Source organism: Delphinapterus leucas, chromosome 12 (assembly GCF_059928025.1).
Source record: "Delphinapterus leucas isolate spDelLeu-1000000601 "Yukka" chromosome 12, BTC_Dleu_Yukka2, whole genome shotgun sequence".
Lineage (NCBI taxonomy): Eukaryota > Metazoa > Chordata > Mammalia > Artiodactyla > Monodontidae > Delphinapterus > Delphinapterus leucas.
This window is the reverse complement of record NC_143140.1, coordinates 67,797,004-67,815,894: the sequence shown is the minus strand read 5'-3', so window position 1 is coordinate 67,815,894 and position 18,891 is coordinate 67,797,004. Positions and strand designations below refer to the sequence as shown.

Sequence of the window (18,891 nt, the reverse complement as noted above, 5' to 3'; positions counted from 1 at the left end):
CAAAAGGCACAAGAATGAGGGAGCAAAGTAGGAGGCTGAACTCCAGCCCCCATGAGCCTTGGCAGTGAAACCACTTCAGGCGTAGGGTCACCATCCATCCCAGTTTGCCCAGGACTGAAGGGTTTCCCAGGATATGGGACTTTCAGTGACACAACCAGCATAGTCCTGGACAAAGCAGGCATGGTTGATCACCCTAATCAGGTCACAGATGCACTTTATGTTCTAGTTTCAGCCTTGGAATCTTTTCTGTAGAACTGTAGGCCTGGAACAACTGAAACAGTGAAGCCATTTTTTCACATCATTTCTTTTCTCCTTCTGTTTTCAAGGTGAAAGAGCCATGTAATCACGCCAACATCCTGTCCAAGCCTGACCCAAGAACCTTCTGGACTAATGATGACTCAGGTATTATTGGAAAAATACATTCTGGCCCTGTGATATATACAAAGCATGTGGCGGTAAAGCCCCACACAAAGGCAAGGTTTAGGGGAAATTTTTGGTTTTGCTTGTTTGTTTCTTTATACATAGTCCAACACTTGAATGTACTTCACAATCACTTTTTTATTGAATGTATTTCACAATCACTTTTTTTATAAGTCTCTTTATTTTATCTTCTTTTTCAATTTCTAAAGCATGTATACCGTTAAGTACAGCTTGATGAATTGTGAAGTATAATCAAGTGTTGGGGGAACAAAGCATGAGTCTATTTCCTGGAGTGGAGGACAGAGAAATAAGATAAGGTGGGTAAATATACTGATCCAAGTGTCTCTTCCAAGGGAACGAAGGGATTGAAAACCCGAAGGTGAGTCATATTCCAAATACTCAGTGGAGGGCAAGTATGACTTGCGCTATCAATCCCGAAGTATAAATCTAATCACAGTCAGAGGAATGCTACTTTCTGAGATCGGAGAATATGCTTCAGGTGTGTAATTAAAAATTACACTCGGACCAAGGATAGGTATGTTTTTATAGGAAACTGAAGACATAACATCTTTTCATTCTCTTCCACAAACACATTGAACCATGAGGCCTAATGACACCAAGTAAAGACACTAGAACTGAGACGAGAAGGTTCAGTAAAAGAGACAAAATAATTAAGAGGGTGATTCTAGAGCTTTCACCTTCTCTAATTAAATAGGGTCTAATTAAGTGGAGAATTGTGCTGATACCTAATATTTGTATTAGGCCTCACGGTTTGTATATTTGTATAGATCTCAGTGTGTTCACAAAAACCTAATTTCGTGTTTGGGCCAACCCTATGAAATAGAGGGGCACACGTGATAGATGAGATCAGATGCTGAAAGAGGGTAACTGACATCCAAAGCTCATGAGCAGAGAACCTCAGGACTGGCAGGGGGATGGAGAACCTGCGTGCTCAGTTCTGTATCACTCTTCCTAGGAAGAAGCAGCTCTCCTCTGAGAAGCAGCATGAGCTAAATTGGTGCTTTAATCTTTTCTTTATAAAAGAGAGTCAGAGACTATGCCTATTAGCAGAAGCAGGAGGGGTTGGAAAGGGAAAAGCGCTCTGCTGTCTTTTTTTCAAAGACCAGGCTCACAGTAAACTTATTATCAATTTCATCTGTCAAAACAATTGTTCTGTCTGTTTTATGTCCTTTGAAGAAAGATGAAGAAACATGAAAGTGAATTGGCCTATTTATGCCATCATTGTGGTCCATTAGTAGTACAGCCACAAAATAAACAAGCTGTCCACCGACTAATACTACTATTAAGATCTACGGCACGTATGCTGTGAAGGAGCCATGTAGAACAAAACATAACAATTAAATGATTTTTTTTTAGTTTTTTAAGGAACTTCCATTCTGTTCTCCATAGTGGCTGTATCAATTTACATTCCCACCAACAGTGCAAGAGAGTTTCCTTCTCTCCATATCCTTTCCAGCATTTATTGCTTGTAAATTTTTTGTTCATGGCCATTCTGACCAGTGTGAGGTGATATCTCAATGTAGCTTTGATTTGCATTTCTAGGGAGACACAAGAGGGAGGAGATATGGGGATATATGTATATGTATAGCTGATTCACTTTGTTATACAGCAGAAACTAACACACCATTCTAAAGCAATTATACTCCAATAAAGATGCTAATAAATAAATAAATAAATAAGTGATTCTTAAAGTTATGCAAAGAGAATGGAATTAGAAGGGAATCTGTACAGGCCAGACTCAGAAAATGCTGCTTAGGTACTTTTTGGAGCTGGAGAAACTATGTTACAAGAAAAACTACTGCAGAACGTGTACAGAAATAGTAATAGGAATGCTCTGGATCTACTCATCTTAAAAACTTAAAAAAAAATTTTATTGTATCTTCAATGGGGTTACAAAGATAGTATCACTTCTGTAGTAGCAGCTTGCTTAATAAAGATCCTCTCCAATAATCAATTCTTAGACTAAGGTCTATGTTTAGTGCTTTGGTGGGGAGAGGTAGTTGTTCAGTCAATGACTGAGACATGGGTATTAAAATCTCCACCTATGGTGGTAGAATTATCTTTTGCTTTTTAAAATTCAGTCCATTTTTACTTTATATATTTTGAAGCTCTGATATTAAGCACATACACTCTTATAATTGTTGTAAGTTCTTGATGAATTGTGTTCCTCTTTATCTCTGGTAAAAGTATTCATTTGAAGTCTTTTTTTTTTTTTTTTCTGACATTAATATAGCCTAGCCAACCTTCTGACTCCTACTCTTCATGTGATATATCTTTTCTATCCATTTACTTTCAACCTATCTGTGTCTTATAGTTAAAGTGCTTGTCATATAGACCTCATATAGTTAAGTTTTCCTTTTAAAGACTATTTGACAATCTCTGCTTTTGCTTGGAATTAAATTATACTTAATGTAATTGTTAGATATAACTATACCATCTTGATATTTGTTTTCCTCATGACCCTTCTCTTCGTTTGCTATCCTTCCTTTTACGACTTCTCTAGAGTTATTTGAGTATGTTTTAGAATTCAATATTAATTTATCTATTGGCTTAGTGGTGGATCTAAGGATTACAATTAATAACTAAGTTTTCACAGACCATTATAGAAAACTTCAAACAGTATAGGTCTATTTATCCCACTACTCCTCCCATGCTTTACATTTTGGTTGTAATATATATCACTTCTACATATGAAATTAAACCAATGGTATAACGTATCTAAAGGAAAACCATCCTTTGTATTTTCTGAGAGGTTTACCATTTCTGATGTTCTTCATTTCTTCTTGAAGATCCAGTTTTCCTCAGAAATCATTTCCTTTTAGCCTGGAAAAACTTCTTTTAGTGTTTCTTATAATGCGGTGATTCTCTGGCAATGACATCTCTCAGTTTTCTTTTATCTTTATGATATGGCTTTATACATGAAAATATTTTTATTTAATTCTTGAAGGATATTTTTTTCTAGATATAAAATTCTAAGTTGATGACTTTTTTTTTTTCTTTTATCGCTTTAAAGATACTGGTCCATGGTCTTCTTGTCTCTATAGTTTCTGATGAGAAGTCAGTGATGATTTAAATTATTGTTACCCTGAATGTAATATGTTGTCTTTCATTGGCTGCTTTAATTTTTTTTTTAATCTTTGGTTTTTATCAGTTTGACTATGATGTGTCTAGAATAGAATCAATGTTCTTTAAGATGCAGAACTCTGAGGTTTAGGAAGTTAAACACTCTTCTAGTCTATTAGTAGTTTTCTTAGAATTTGAATCTGAGGGATGCAATTGTTTCTGCTGTAGTTTCTACACTGCAGCACGCCCTTTCTTCATCAGGACATCAGCACCCCAACTAAAACTTCTCCTAGATGCCTTCAATTCTGTTAGGTGTAAACACAAGCTAAAGCAACTCCACAGCCTTCTGCAACATGCAAATTTATAAGCCTGCAAATGGATTGTTTACCAAGACAATATTCTAGTCATAGTATGAATTTTATTAGGGTAACTTTTCCCAGTTCCTGAAATAATTGTGATAAAATGGTTCCATCATTTCCTCCAGCAAATATATTTCAGTGAATGGATTATTTCCATTCAAAGCCAGCCATCATCAGAGAGTATTTTACTACTTAATCTAATGTATAGTCTCAATACACAGTTTAAGTAGAGTTCAATATTGGAGGTAACTAGTCAAGATTGCTTGATAGAAATAGAAGTTAAATTAAAAAATCTTTTGTTTTGAAGTAGGGAATTACTGAGGGTTAGCTCACCCTGAAATCTGGTGAGATTGCCTAGATTTTCATACCCATTATCTTTCTGCCTGACTACCAGAGGATGGGGCTGGCGTGCTCAGTTGCCATATGCAGATATGGTAGTTGGAGAAACAAAAGTAAACAAAAGAAATAAAAGCTTTTTTTAAAAATATAATATGAAAGTAGCATATGTTCATCATAGGAAAGAAATGGAAAATTAACCACCCATAATCCTCCCACCCACACTTTTTTTCATTGGACTTGACTGTCTTGTGCATTCCCAGCATTTGTTCTGACAAAAGCAAGCAGGCTGCACAAGTTTAGGCTCTTTCCTATTATCTTTGTTTTTAGGCCTTAAAACCTGATTTGTTTGTTTTGGCCCACCTTTGTTTTTCAATTGCTGGTCCTTCAGTAGCCTGTAACATCCTCTTAAATGAGAATTTCAAGGTAGGATGAGTTTCCTCACACTTTCAGAATGTGTGTTTTACCAGGTACTATTATTGGCAACACAGATAATGGTCTTTACTTAGAGGAAGTCAGATAATGAAGCAGTTAAACAGTAAGGTTTCTTTTGCAAGGGCCACGGTTTTAACTGGGCACCTGTTTTGCCAGGTAGGAAAATGTACCTCCTTAATGTTCTCCCTGGGATGTTACTTGAAGTCACCTTTGAACAAAATGCAATTCTACCCTTGGGATGTTCAAAATGTCTAGGTTTCTTTCAAGCAAAAATTAAAGAGGAAGATTCATTATTGTGCAAATTTTTTCCAGAAGGGAAGCTAAATTTTCCCTTATATTTTCAGGATTATCATTATTTCTTTATATATATATATATATATATATATATATATATATATATTTTTTTTTTTTTTTTTTTTTTTTTTTTCAGTATGCGGGCCTCTCACTGCTGTGGCCTCTCCCCTTGCGGAGCACAGGCTCCGGACACACAGGCTCAGCGGCCATGGTTCACGGGCCCAGCTGCTCCGCGGCATGTGGGATCTTCCCGGACCGGGGCACGAACCTGTGTCCCCTGCATCGACAGGCGGACTCTCAACCACTAAGCCACCAGGGAAGCCCTATATTTTTTAATGATTCATCACATTTTAAAATTCAGCCCAAATTTCTGGGGATGTAGGAATCAATATCAAGAGGTATATTCATATTTATATGGGAGCAGTAATTTTTGTACCAAATGTAGAAATGAAAAGATGCATAGTTTGAAAACATATGGACTACAGAAATATTTCAGTGTTTCAGAGAATACATAAAATTCGATCATTGCATTAATATAAGGAGAGGGAGGACTTCATTCCATAGATCTTTCAAAGTGGAGAAAATATAATTTCTAGATTTTTATTCTTAAAAAGCAAAACACTCTCATATTTAATATCCAGAAAACTGTTGCTTCATTCCTCAAGATATGGAATTATCTAACCCCCTCACCCTGCCAACAAAAAGAAATGTGAGAAAAGTTAAACACAATCTGCTTACACAGAAACTTTCCATCTGATACTTGTTGGCCAGTGTAGACTTTGCCTCTTGCTATTAGAGATAAACCATTTGGTAAAAATCTGTGGATACAAGAAGATCTCTTAAGTAGACTGACCTCATTACTCAGGTCTTAACTAAAAAAGGTAGCTATCTCAGTAATGAAAGCCACCTTACCCACAGTGAGAAATTCCAAATATCACATAATGCCACCCATGGGATCAGAGATGGAGGTAGGCTTTGGAAAAAACAGGGGCACGCTCCTGGCTGCTTCTGATTTCCCCTACTTCTGCTGCTCAAAGCTTTCCAAATCAAACTTGGTATTTATTCCCTTCATCTTAGATCAGGAAGCCACAATCATCCTCAGGTTTCTGAACCGCATCTCTTTCAGCCAGCTGGACTCACATCAGTGCTGACCAGCAGACCATCTGGCCATGCTTCCCAGTGAGCCACGCATGGAGCAGCAGGAAACTGCCCAACACTTTACTTTCTGCTGTGATTAGTGCTGTGAGCTCTTGAGTAAGGCCGCCTGAGTTTGCCACCAAGTTCAATGCTTATTACCTGTGTGACTTTGCAGGAATGATTTCACCTTTCTGTGCTTCCATTTCTTTCACGTGCAAAAATGGAATATTATAATAGATTACAGTTTTGTGGGGACTAAAGGAGATAATTCAGGTAAAGGTACTTAGAACTCTGTCTAGCGTATAGTTAGTGGTCAATTTATGACAGCTCTTTTAACTTGGAGAAAGAATTATGTCATTTATACAAACCTGAACACTCATCCCCCCGCCATATATAAGGTCTACAATCTATGAGTTGAAAGAAGAATACATTTTATTTTGTCATTACTCTTACTATTTCATACTTTTCTGAACCCATAACTTGTTTTTTTGTTTCGTTTTGTTTTTTTCTTCTCTCTGAACCAAGAAGCTCATCATTCACTGTCTTCTGTTATCTGGGTCCCCATACACAGCACTGATAAGCTTCCTGAAAGTAAACATATGGCTGGACATAAAACCCTCAAACTGGAAAGAACCTTAGACATCGCCTATTCATTTAGATAAAATATTGCATTCTTAAGCAATGATCCATAAAGCAGAAACGCACTTAGTTTTGCATGACTTTAACCGTTTACAATGGCTTAGAGGGTTCCCAGTTCAAGGACGGGTTGTTTATTCCAGCGAGTAGCAAAATGTCATTTCAAAACTTTTCTGTTTAAAGTTAAAATAAAGTTAGAGTCACGCGCATCTAGCATTTAAGTTTGAGAGCAAAACATTATCAATTCCAATCCTCATGATGGTCCTGCTGCCTAGTGTGTGAATGTGTAAACGTGTGACTATAGACTCATCCAGCTCAGCACAGAGAAGCCCCCTCCCTCTCCCTCGCATTGTGTCAGCTAAATTTTACAGTTGGAGCAAAGTCTGTTTCTCCCTTTGTTAAACTCACAACTTTCTCTTCCTCTTGATTATGACCAAAATTACTCGTTATTTCTGCTGTTTGACTCAAAGCTAAACTAGCAGTTTTTTCACAATTTTATTTTTCTGATTCCCCAGCATTCTTTTTTTTTGGGGGGGCCTCGCTGATTGGCATTCGGGATCTTATTTCCCTGACCAGGGCTCAAACCCATGTCCCCTGCATTGGCAGACGAATTCTTAACCACTGCACCACCAGGGAAGCCCCATAAGTTTGTTTTTTATGTCTGTGGGTCTATTTCTAGAAGTTCATTTGTATCATTTGAAAAAAGGGTTTTAGATCGTTGCCTTAATATCAGAAATATTTTATCTGCTCAAATATAAACGTAGTTTACAAAATTTGAAGAAAAATTATTTACAACTTTAAAATTGTATGTAATAAGGAGAATGGGCCAATGACATGAAAACGGGCTTTCCCTGGGATGAAATGGCCCACAGAGAGGGGTGGGTGCAGGATAGAGAGTGACGGATTAGGAAGGGAGGGGTGGGACGGATGGGTTGGAGCCTAGTGACAGGGAGGTTTGTGTGAATACAGGATGCCCAGAGTTGAGAATAGAATTAAAATTTAGGCAGCAGTGAATCACCAGGAGATGAATAGAGGAGGTGTGTTTTAGAAACCTTTCCCAATCACATGGTGTACCATCCTCTGGGTTTCCCATGCATGTTTTAGCTCTAGGAAGATTCCCCTGAACCTGGAGATTTGGGACCCATGGAATGGGTCTGCATTTGCTCACCCAACCTCACCAATCCTCTCAGCCCCAAGAGTGTCCAGCCTTATGTCTCATCCAGCTGTGGGTCTAGATGTGATCAATCCAGGTTGCATCACAGCCCCTGAACGAATGTTGTAAGAATTTCTCTCTCTTTCACTGCCTTTGTTTTTTTTTGTAATTTATTTTTATAATGGGGTTTAGCTGATTTTCAATGCTGTGTTTATGCCACTTTACACCCACTTGATTCCCTTACAGAGAGATCTTAATAAATACTTTTTAAGATTAAAAAAAAAAAAAAAATTTAGGGCAGGGAGCCCCGAGGAAACTCATTGGTAAAGTGAGAGTTGATTGAAGTCAATTGATTCTAAGATTCTTTCTTACTCTGAAACTCCTTTATTCTATGAAGGTGTAAATTGACAACAAAAAGAAAATGCAAAAGGATTTAGAAAAAAAAATGTTTTAGGGTGGGCTGGGGCCTTTGGAATAGACTTCAATGAACAGTGTATCTCGGAGAACTCTGACCTTTTTTCCTCAGAAGCACATGGCAATCAGCTCTTTCCACTGATTAAAATTTTGGCACTTAGAGGAAAATTTTACAATAGTTCAGCTGCACTGTTCTTATAGGTATTAAATTACATAACACACTTGAGTTTTCAAATTGTTCACCCATACCTAACCTCATCTGATCTTTCCAATCAAGCCCTGAGGGATTAACTAAATGGGTGTTAACCCTGAGGACACTTAAAGGAAGTTAAGTGCTTTGCCCAGAGCTAAATATTTAGTCATAAATTCTAAGACACAGAGCTGAAAAGTCACATCTCCTGGAAACTCTTCTGGTTCTCTTTCTACAGCTTCAAAAAGGTAACGGGGATCTTTGTAATGAAAGTAGCTTGAATGTGGACACAAGTGTTTGGGGAAATAGCAGTAAGTGAAGGAGGAGATTCAACTGACTTGTGATCTTGCCGTTGGGTGAGGCAGTTGGGAAGAGCAGGAAATTAAGGTAGATACAAGGTTCGTTTTACAGAAATTAGATATAGTGTATCTCTTTCTGCCCTGCACTCTGCTAGGTTCTATGGACAAGGAAGCAACAGTTTTCTCCCTGGAAAGCTTAGGTAAACAAACTGGACAGACACAGGTGAACTTTGAATAAAGTAGTCTAAATACAAGTTAAACTCATGATTGCTGCCTACAGATACGTGAACGATTGCTTTTTAAAACAGATAGAGAGGCAGATTATTTTAATCGTTAAAAGCAAAACTTTTGGTATCAGAAAAACCTACACTTTCATTCTGTTGGGTTTTTAAATTTTTTTTTTATTGAAGTATAGTCGATTTACAATATGTAATTTACAATATGTAAGTTTCAGTTATATAGCACAGCCATTCAGTTTTATATATATACATTCTTTTTCAGATTCTTTTCCCTTATAGATTATTACATAGTATTGAGTATAGTTCCTTCTGCTATACAGTAGGTCACTGTGCATTCTGTTTTTGCCATTACTAGCTATGTGGCATCACACAACCAACATTTACCTCTTTAAGCCTCAGATCTTAAGAATGTATAAGGGCATTGTAACAGCTTTTCATAGAGTCATTATGAGGGTTAATTGAGAAATTGCATAAAAAGCACTAAAACATACTGTCTGCCACTTAGTATAATCATTCAGTGTTGGCTATTATAATAGATGCCCTAAACTGTGGAAGTTACAAAGAGGAACATGTTCATTTCTGCTTATCGGTATGTCCTTAGCATCACTGAAGTGCCTGGTTTTAGAACATGCAGGAGAACCATTCCTTATAAAACGTTCATGAGGATATTTGAACACAGTCTAAGAAAGAACTTTACTGATTGCTGCTGGTTGACAATGGTAGAGATAGCCCTGGAAGTAGAGGTGAGTCCAGTGAAAAATTAAAGTGATAGCTCAATAAATGTTTATCAGGAATACTGTAGGGATGTTCACAGTTCCTAAGATCCTTTTAACATCAATAGAATCTGTTCACAATAATATGAACAGCATGAAATGAGGCTGTCAGTGCTGTTCAAATAAAAACTCCAACTTTCATATATATACAATAGTTTCAAACTTTAAAACAAAGAGAAAAGGAGCTTTTAGTGTGCTGGCTGTGAACTCTCCTGTCCTTTGCACACATGACACAAAAATTCAGTAGAACTAAAGTGAGTAGTGGTTGGGTTATTTTTGTAAATGGCAATGGGTCTACAATGGTCCAAACACATGCCCTCACCCAGTCTCGTTGTGAGATAAATGATCAGAAAGCAGGCTGTGAAAATCAGAAAGAATTGCTCTGTGAGGAAAAATAATTGGCTCTTATAGGAAAGACAGTGTTAGATCCAGCAGCACCATGTTCTGACAAGACTACTTGTGTTAGAAACTTTTACTATTATTCCTGGAAGTACTTTAGCTATGGCTGGTGTATTTGTTCCTCTCTGACATCTTTATGTAAATGTACTTTCTAGTATTTTTTAAATAGTAAAATTTTAATATTTTAATAATATTAAAGTGGTATACAATGTGTATTATATATAATGTATATATATACACAATGTGTGTAATATTAGGTCTAACCCTCTATACTGTTTTAAGAAAAGAGATAGAAAAGGAATAGCAGTCTTGTCTTGGGGGAATCTTACAAAGTCCCTGTCAACCTTACAGAAACTGATGATCTTAAATAATGACAGTCCTAAGAAAAGAATATGGAAAGTGGAAAGAGACAGAAAGAAGGATGCAGAGAAGAGTGGCAAGTGCGGCTTAGACAGAAACTATGTACATTGGGCCCCTTTCTGCTCTTTGGTTATTTGTTCCTATTATTAAAGGAAAAGTCAGAAGGCAATGGGCCATCAGTGATGCTTATGAGAGCAGGTTGTAGATATAAAAGTACAGTATTTACAAGGTGGTAAAGAGAAAAAAGAAAATGCTTTTGCTTTTAAAAGGTAAACTCAAGACTTGTTAAATAGAATTTGCTAAACTGGATTTACGTTTGTACATTAAAAGATATATAAACAACATGATTTGAAGAATGAATTTCAGATAGGTCTCTCATGATGATCTATGTTTGTATTCTAAGGTTTTAGATTTTTAAGCAATAGCTTGTGAATTGTGAAATAGAATCATTGTAGATACTAACGATAGTAATAGTCTTATTTCTTTGGAATATTCATTTGCTCTAAATGAGGATAGGATACAAGGCAATTTTAAACAGAGTTTTATAAACAAATAACATTATAGTAACTTCTCTAAGTGACCATATTTATTTAGTGTAGAAAGGGAGGTATTATTCATGATTCCTATCTTTTGCTCACATCTGTTTAGTTTCTTCTCTGTAATTTTCTTGTGGTCTTAAAAAAAGCTTATTTTTATTCTTTTAGATGTCACTTATATTTTTTGTGAAATGGTGATTATGAAACAAAATAGAAAAATAAATAACAGAAGTAGTTAATATATCTGAAACTTCTGACCAAACCATCAGTTTGTGTGTATGTGTGTGTGACAACTAATCTTGTTAAAAGGATTCTATAATCCCATCTCAGAAACAAATAGTACTATCAAAAACGACTGATGGGATGACCATATGTTTTTAGAAAATTAGGCTCTAATGGCTAATCATAGAAGTTCTGATCAAGGAAATAATAATAAAAACAAAAATAAATTTACTCCTATTAACTAGTCTAGAATAAACATCTCTCACTGAAATGTGTCATCTGAGCAAAAGATCGAAGCTTTTAATTTTCATCTTAGGGCTTTAAGCTGAGATATAAAAATAAGTAGAAGATGGCTTCCCTGGTGGCGCAGTGGTTGAGAGTCCGCCTGCCGATGCAGGGGACACGGGTTCGTGCCCCCGTCCGCGAAGATCCCACATGCCACAGAGCGGCTGGGCCCGTGAGCCATGGCCGCTGAGCCTGCGCGTCCGGAGCCTGTGCTCCGCAAAGTGAGAGGCCACAACAGTGAGAGGCCCGCGTACCGCAAAAAAAAAAAAAAAAAATACAAGTCAGGGCTTTTTTAGGCATCAGAAGTCCTAAGGTGTCATATCCTGATATCTGGGGTATTTGGCTACTTCCTATTGTTGCCAAGTTATGGTGCCACTGTGTGAAATATGAAATGTGCTTTAGGTGACCCTCTGAATTTCACACAAAAATTGTCTAGTGTCAAGACAATGCCTTCCGTACTTTTACACAATATTTTCAAATATATTAAGTGGATATCAGATAGTGTAGTTAGCACTTCACAGTAATCTTTCTTTGAAGCTTTGCTTGGTAAACTGATGGCAGTGCCTAACTTTCATTGGGTTACTAAGAATAGGTTGCAAATTATCAGCTAAAAAGAGAGTGGGAGGACTAGAAAACGACAGAACCCAAATATTAAAGCCAGCCAGGAATGTCCTAAAAATAAAGAAACATACCCAAATCTACCAAGCACTAAGAAAAAAGCAAATGAAGATGTAGAATCCTCAGGAAATAAAAATGCAAGTGCTTAGTATCAAGTCTGCGGGTTCTTGCATTTTCCTATCTCTGTGTGAGATGAAGCTGTGTGTCATAGCCTCATGTGATGGATGACACCACAGAGTTACTGATATAATCACTGAGTTCTCTGATATGATCACAGAAGTGGACAGCTGCAATATGATACCCCCTTTCTGGGACATAGCTGGAGGCCAGTAGTGAAGGAAAATCCTCTCTGTGTGCAGAACTTAAGAGGAGTGCATCTGGTTGCTCATTTTGCTTGGAAGGAGGCATGGGATTATAATAATAATAATATTAATATATATAATTAAATAATATTATTTATTTATTTATATAATAATATATAAAATAAAATAAATATATATAATAATAATTCATGGGCAAGAAGAACAGTAGGCATCCTGCAAGGACTTTGCACCCTCTTCTAGGGAGAGTGTTAGTAGGTTTTTGGTTGTAAGCAGGATAGTTGTATCATTTTAGGTGGAAGTATGACCTTGTCATTGTCCTTTTATGGAGATTAAGTGAGATTTAAGGAGATGCATATGGGTCCAAATTGACAAGGGCTGGTCTTGTGATAGTTAATTTTATGTATCAATTTGACTGGGCCATGGTTTCCAGATATGCGGTCAAACACTTCTAGATGTTTCTGTGAGAGTATTTCTTGTGTGAGATTAACATTTAAATCAGCGGGCTTTGAGTAAATCAGATTGTCATCCAGAATGCTGGTGGGTCTCATCCAATCATCATCCAATCAGCTGAAAGCCTTAATTAAACAAAAACTGACACACACACACACACACCCCATCACCCCCCACCCCCCCAGCAAGGAGGAATTCTGCAGCCAGCAGAGAGCCTCCATAATCTTGCAAGCCAATTACTGAAAGTCAATCTCTCTTTCTCCCTCTCTCTCTCTGCCCATATACTATTGGTTCTCTTTCTCTGGAGAACTAATACATTTGTGCTTGCAGGTAATCACAGAGGCACGACAATGCAATCTACCCACCGACTTGGTACTAAGCATCTCCACCGCTTGCGCATGGCCAGTGGCTCTTGACGCTTCTGACAACCTAGTGGTCCTTCTGCTATGGCTTTAAAACTCCTCTGTCCAGGGTGGCACTGCACACTAGGAGCCCTTTTATCAAGACCTCATCATCGTGTAGAGAAGGATATTTTACAAAGATATAGTGTAGAAGGGTTTTGGACTAAATGTTCATTCAGGTTTTCTGGCAATATGAAAGTTATGGAAAAACTTTATATATACGATTACAAGATAGAAAGAAAGGAGTCTGTGAGGTGGCTGTGTTATCCTCCATGTTCTCAGGCTGGAAGTGAGGTTCTGGACCTGCTGGACAAAGTTGATTGAATGACAAAAGTCAAACAGGTTATGACGGCATTCTTTTCTGTACACCAAATTCATGCGGTATCATTAATGAAGAGGATTTTCCCTCCCTTTATTCCTACATATCTGCAGAGACAGTGTGACATTTTGCTACCATCATCTACCGAGGGTACCTCTACTTTTAGAGGTTATGCAGGGCAATCATAGAAGGCCAGGAAGAGACCCTGAGAGCACCAGGCTGCCTCTCTGACTGGCCTATGCTTGTTATCACTTTCTTTAAAGAACAGTTCTTAGTCAACTGTCAAGGCTCATGAATATGATCAGTACAGCCCCTAAAAATACTGGGGAGGCTCATAACGGGAACAGATCAGAAGGCTTTTAGATGAAAACAGAAGTAAAGTATCATGAAACCTAATGGGACTCTCATTTGTAAATTCTATCTTTATAGACAGCAAAGAATTTTGGGGCAAAGGAGAATTTGAGGGGCAATGTAAGGAAAGTAAAAGGAGGATACATTTTTCTGACTCGTTGGCAGATTCATCTGTGGTCCTTGGAACAAGAGGCTAAATTGACATTTTCCCAGCCTGGGCAGATGAAAACCTAGATGGCTACCCTCTCTATGGTTTGATTCTCTGGACTTGACAAACTATCCATTGAATGTTGTCTGTAGAAAAGGGCATCTACTTTAGTTCTCTCAAAAAATGGTTATTCAATATGCTTGTTTAAAGATTCCATTGGACCCAAAGCCTTGATTTCAAAATCTTCATGTACCTCATGTATAAAATCTAGTCCCTCAATTTTCTGAAGCAACTGAGTAGCATAATATAATATGTAATATAATAGTTAAGCCTGAGTGGGGGGTTTGGTTTGATTTTGTCTTGCGTTTTACAGTGAGGTGTCAAGTGACTGCTAGGGAAACATATACCCTTGATTATTTGGTGAAGGGAAAAAAAACTAAATTTGGTTGAGAACAAATCTTATGCCCAACAATATATAAGGGGCATATTATTAAACCATTTCACTTATTAAGCATTTTCTATGGATCAGGTACTCTTTGGGGCACCAGGGATACTCTGGAGAATAAGATAGGTACTACTATCGGGCTTCCCCGGTGGCGCAGTGGTTGAGAGTCCGCCTGCCGATGCAGGGGACACGGGTTCGTGCCCCGGTCCGGGAAGATCCCACATGCCGCGGAGCGGCTGGGCCCGTGAGCCATGGCCGCTGAGCCTGCGCGTCCGGAGCCTGTGCTCCGCAACGGGAGAGGCCACAACAGTGAGAGGCCCCCGTACTGCAAAAAAAAAAAAAAAAAAAAAAAGGAAAAATAGGTACTATCCCTGGCTCACAGAGACTACTTATTAGTTGGGGGAGACAAACAACAAACACTCAAAAAGTCAGCTAATAAAACTAATATGCAAGTAATGGAAAAGAATAAGTGACACTGTGTAAGTGATGTTTGATTGGAGACTGTTAGGCAGGAGAGAAACCTGAATTGTTTGTGTTATCTGGTCTTCAGGGAACTCAAGGTCCAGGGAGTCACCTGAGATTTAAAATAGTAGCACAAAATCCCTGACAATGGAGGGAGGGGAGAGGCATGCAAAGGATTAGCTGAATTAGGAAGTCACATGAGGGGCTTCTGGGCATTCAGAAGTTCCTTTTTAGATTTATCTTTTCCCAGATATCACAGAACTGTAGAATCAATCTTAGAGCTGCAAGAGAACTTCTAGCACATTCACTTGAGAAATGAATAATCTAAAGGGTTCAACATGCCCAAGTCAGTATTTTAATGGCATTAAGGCATAGCAGGGCCTTAGGAAAAGTAGAAATATCTGTAAGCTTACCTTTGCTTTGGGGAAAGCGCTGTTCAATTTAACAAAATAAATTCAGACTTTGCCCTCCCTGAGTTTAGCAACGCTGTCCGTCTTGGGCATCCTTGTTAGACCCAGGACTTAGCACAGTGTCCGGCACAAAAAAGGTGCTCTGTGGAGGCCTGAAGGATTAAAAACAACAGGCCACCATCAGTTGGTGCTTGTACCTCTTTCTGTAACTGAAGGATAAGCTAAACGACCTAGAACAAGCATCTTTTGTGCTGCTGGCTTTCTCTGACCTGCTTTCAATGATTCTACCCTCTCAACAGGCCCATATTTACATTCTATTATTTTCCATCCACCTTGAGCAATTAAAAACTCCTCTGGTTTAGCTTTTGGCTTACTTTCTGCTTTTTCACCTTAAATTTAACTTTTACTTCAAACACTTGGTAAACAAGCACTTATTCTGTTATCATGGCATTTAGGTCTTTACTGCCTGTTCTGGAACATTGTCTGTGTGGAGACCAAGAGAGGAGGGGGGGAGATTGAAAAAACGAAGAGGATCACCTTTTCAGGCCTTTAAAGGAATTCCCATCCAACTAGCCTGACCTTGACCCAGCAGATTAAGTGGCCCACACTGTTTCTGCTCTTTAAACACAGCACATAACCGGTATTATTTTGATTTGTTGGAGCCCTTTGCATTACATGATGTGTTCTGTTTGTGGCTGTTGTATGTGTGGAGTGGGGTAAGGAACATAGACACATTATATTTTCTTTTTTCTTCTTTTTTTAAGATATGTCATATTTTCTATGTGAGATTCCAACTTGAGTCAGCACTTTAAATTCTTAATTTAAATTACTTTTCTTCGCAATTTACATTAAGTATTAGTATCCCCATTATACGGGCTAAGAGATAAAGATTTAGAGAATACCTTGTCTAAGTTCTCACAGGTAATGAGCCTCGGTTGTAGCTGACTTAAGTGTACTGCAAAGATCTCTATCCTCAGCACATTACTGTCACTGCTGAGCTTGTTGTGGGAGGTGACATAAACATTTTTTTAAAAGTTGCTTTACATAAAAATGATGCCATTCAACCTTTTGCCAGCCACCCGTCCCTCCTGGTTTTCCCACTACGAGTTACTATGACATTTATCTTATTTCCTTGCTGCAATTTGTAGGCAGGCTTTACAGGAAACAGCCCATAAGGGTGGCCTGAGCTTCTGTTGCTTCTTGCTAAATTAATTATAGGGTTAGAAATGGAGTCGACTGGAGAGAGATTTATTTACCCTGAGCAAATGAAAGCTTTCGGGTTTCACTTTTGTTTGGCAAAAGATGTCCATCGGAAATCCAGGCTTCTTATTTACTGTCGGCACTTTGTAAATACAGTTGGGGTGAAAGAGAGCCCTTTATATTGTTTTCATGTCTGTTACAACTTTAATATGTGTGTCCCAAGAAGAACTCGGCCTGCAAAGAAATTCCAAGCCCCGTGCTGCCTGAACTCTGAGCTGGGCTGCGAGGCACATAGGGAAAGTAGGTGTGTATGAGGGTTCATCCTGGACAGAGAAAAGGGAGTAAAGCCCAAAGCCCTCTGACCTGATCCTTGCGACAACTCCTGACATTTTATCATTACAAATTCATTCTTTTAAATCAACCAAGGCCTTTTAAAATGCAAATGCCTAGCAATAAATGCCCAATAATAAAGCTATGTCAACAATATATAAGGCTTTCAGTAAGGACTGATAAAGTTAACCCCTGTGACACCGCCCTGTTCCCTCATCGTCAGCCAATCAGAGAATTATGCACCATCTCCTACCCTGCGACACACGCCCCCCACCTGGCTTTTAAAAATGCTTTGCTGAAACCCTTCCAGGAGTTCAAGGCTTTTCAGGGCATGAGCCACCTCGTCTTCTTGCATGACCTTGCAATAAACCTTTCTCTGCTCAAAAAAAAAGACCAAAGTAATAATAATAATAAAATATAAAGCTTTCAGTAAAGCCATAGTCCTCTGGAATTTAGAAAGTCACAGATAATACTGAATTTTGATTTCAAAAATTGTCCAATTTATTCCTGAATTATTTTTCATAATCATACAGAAAATACCTTGGAGGTCATTTTCCAGGTCAATCCTGAGAGCCAAATACAACGCTATCGAATATGTGCTATTCCTTACCCTTCATACTGTATTCTAATTGACAGTCATTTTTTATTTTTATTTCTTGTTCATTGGATTATGTTACATCAGACATTGACAGCGTTATAAAGATGGGGATACGGTGAGTTTTCAACCCAACATAGACCCGTTGGTTTGTTCTAGATTCCCATTCCTCCCATGTCAAGAGCTGCCACTGGCCTCCCTTCTTTAATTTATTCCCTGATTAAAATTAAAAATTTACTACAAAGCCATGTCCGCATCCTACCACCAACTTCCCTGTGGCCTGACTTTCCAGAAGGGATGGGCATAGAACATGGTGTTATCACTTCTGACAGATTGCTAATCCCTATGCTGGGTTATAACTATGCTTGTCTAAACTTTTATCCATCTTCCAACTACATAAATTTCCCCATTCCAACTTCCAACATTTCTTTATGTGTTTGTGTGTGTAAATTTGTTCATTTTCAATGAGGTAGGGGTAGTGTAAAAAAAAATGCAAATATCCTTTGAAGGAATGATAGCTGAGTGATCAATCACATTTGGTTTGAATTAACTTTTCAAAACACATTGGAATGTTTTCCTTCTTAAAAGGGATTTTCCTTGGTGGTTTTTAAGATCTCTTCACAATAGGGCTCAGTCTACCTTTGTAGGTAATTCCCCACCTGCCTCTCACCAGGTGAGATCATGTTTACCACTGTATCTCCTGCATCTAGCGCAATGTCTGATGCATAGTTCTAGAAGAATCTGTGGATGAATGAACGAATGAGTTCCACCGGGCCTAGAGCTGTATCAGACACAGAGGTGCCTATGCAGGCTAATAGTCAGCAGTCCTTCAAACGGGTATGTTTTCTAAGACATTATTAATTCCATATTTATCGGGGTGGGGGTCAGTGTGAGAAAGAGAGGAGAGGCAGATTTGTGTCAGCTAAGATTTTTTTTTTTTTTTTTTTTTATGTGTCTGTGTCGGGTCTTAGTTGTGGCATGCGGGATCTTTAGTTGCGGCATGCTAACTTCTTAGTTGAGGCATGTGGGATCTAGTTCCCTGACCAGGGATCAAACCTAGGCCTCCTGCATTGGGAGCACAGAGTCTTAGCCACCGGACCACCAGGGAAGTCCCTAAGATCTTTTTTACTTCACTTGAAAGTGCTGTTATCCACTTCAGCAGTAGCAGCAAGAGAGCCATGTACATTCGCTTGTGTGTAAGGTCTGAGTACGGACCATATTTCCAAATTATGCCAGAGATACTACATAGCACCTTAAAATTTGGTGCG

The 18,891-nt window shown here is 38.3% G+C and overlaps 1 protein-coding gene across 1 annotated transcript in view; it reads left to right on the top strand.

Moving 5' to 3' along the window:
- The window catches only part of SGK1 (serum/glucocorticoid regulated kinase 1), a 111,830-nt gene that overhangs the window by 81,118 nt on the left and 11,821 nt on the right, over positions 1-18,891 (top strand). Inside the window, exon 3 of the mRNA XM_089922016.1 lies at positions 327-402. Within this exon, the coding sequence (XP_089778142.1) occupies positions 327-402 (76 nt within the window). The remainder of the gene's footprint in view (positions 1-326; positions 403-18,891) is intronic.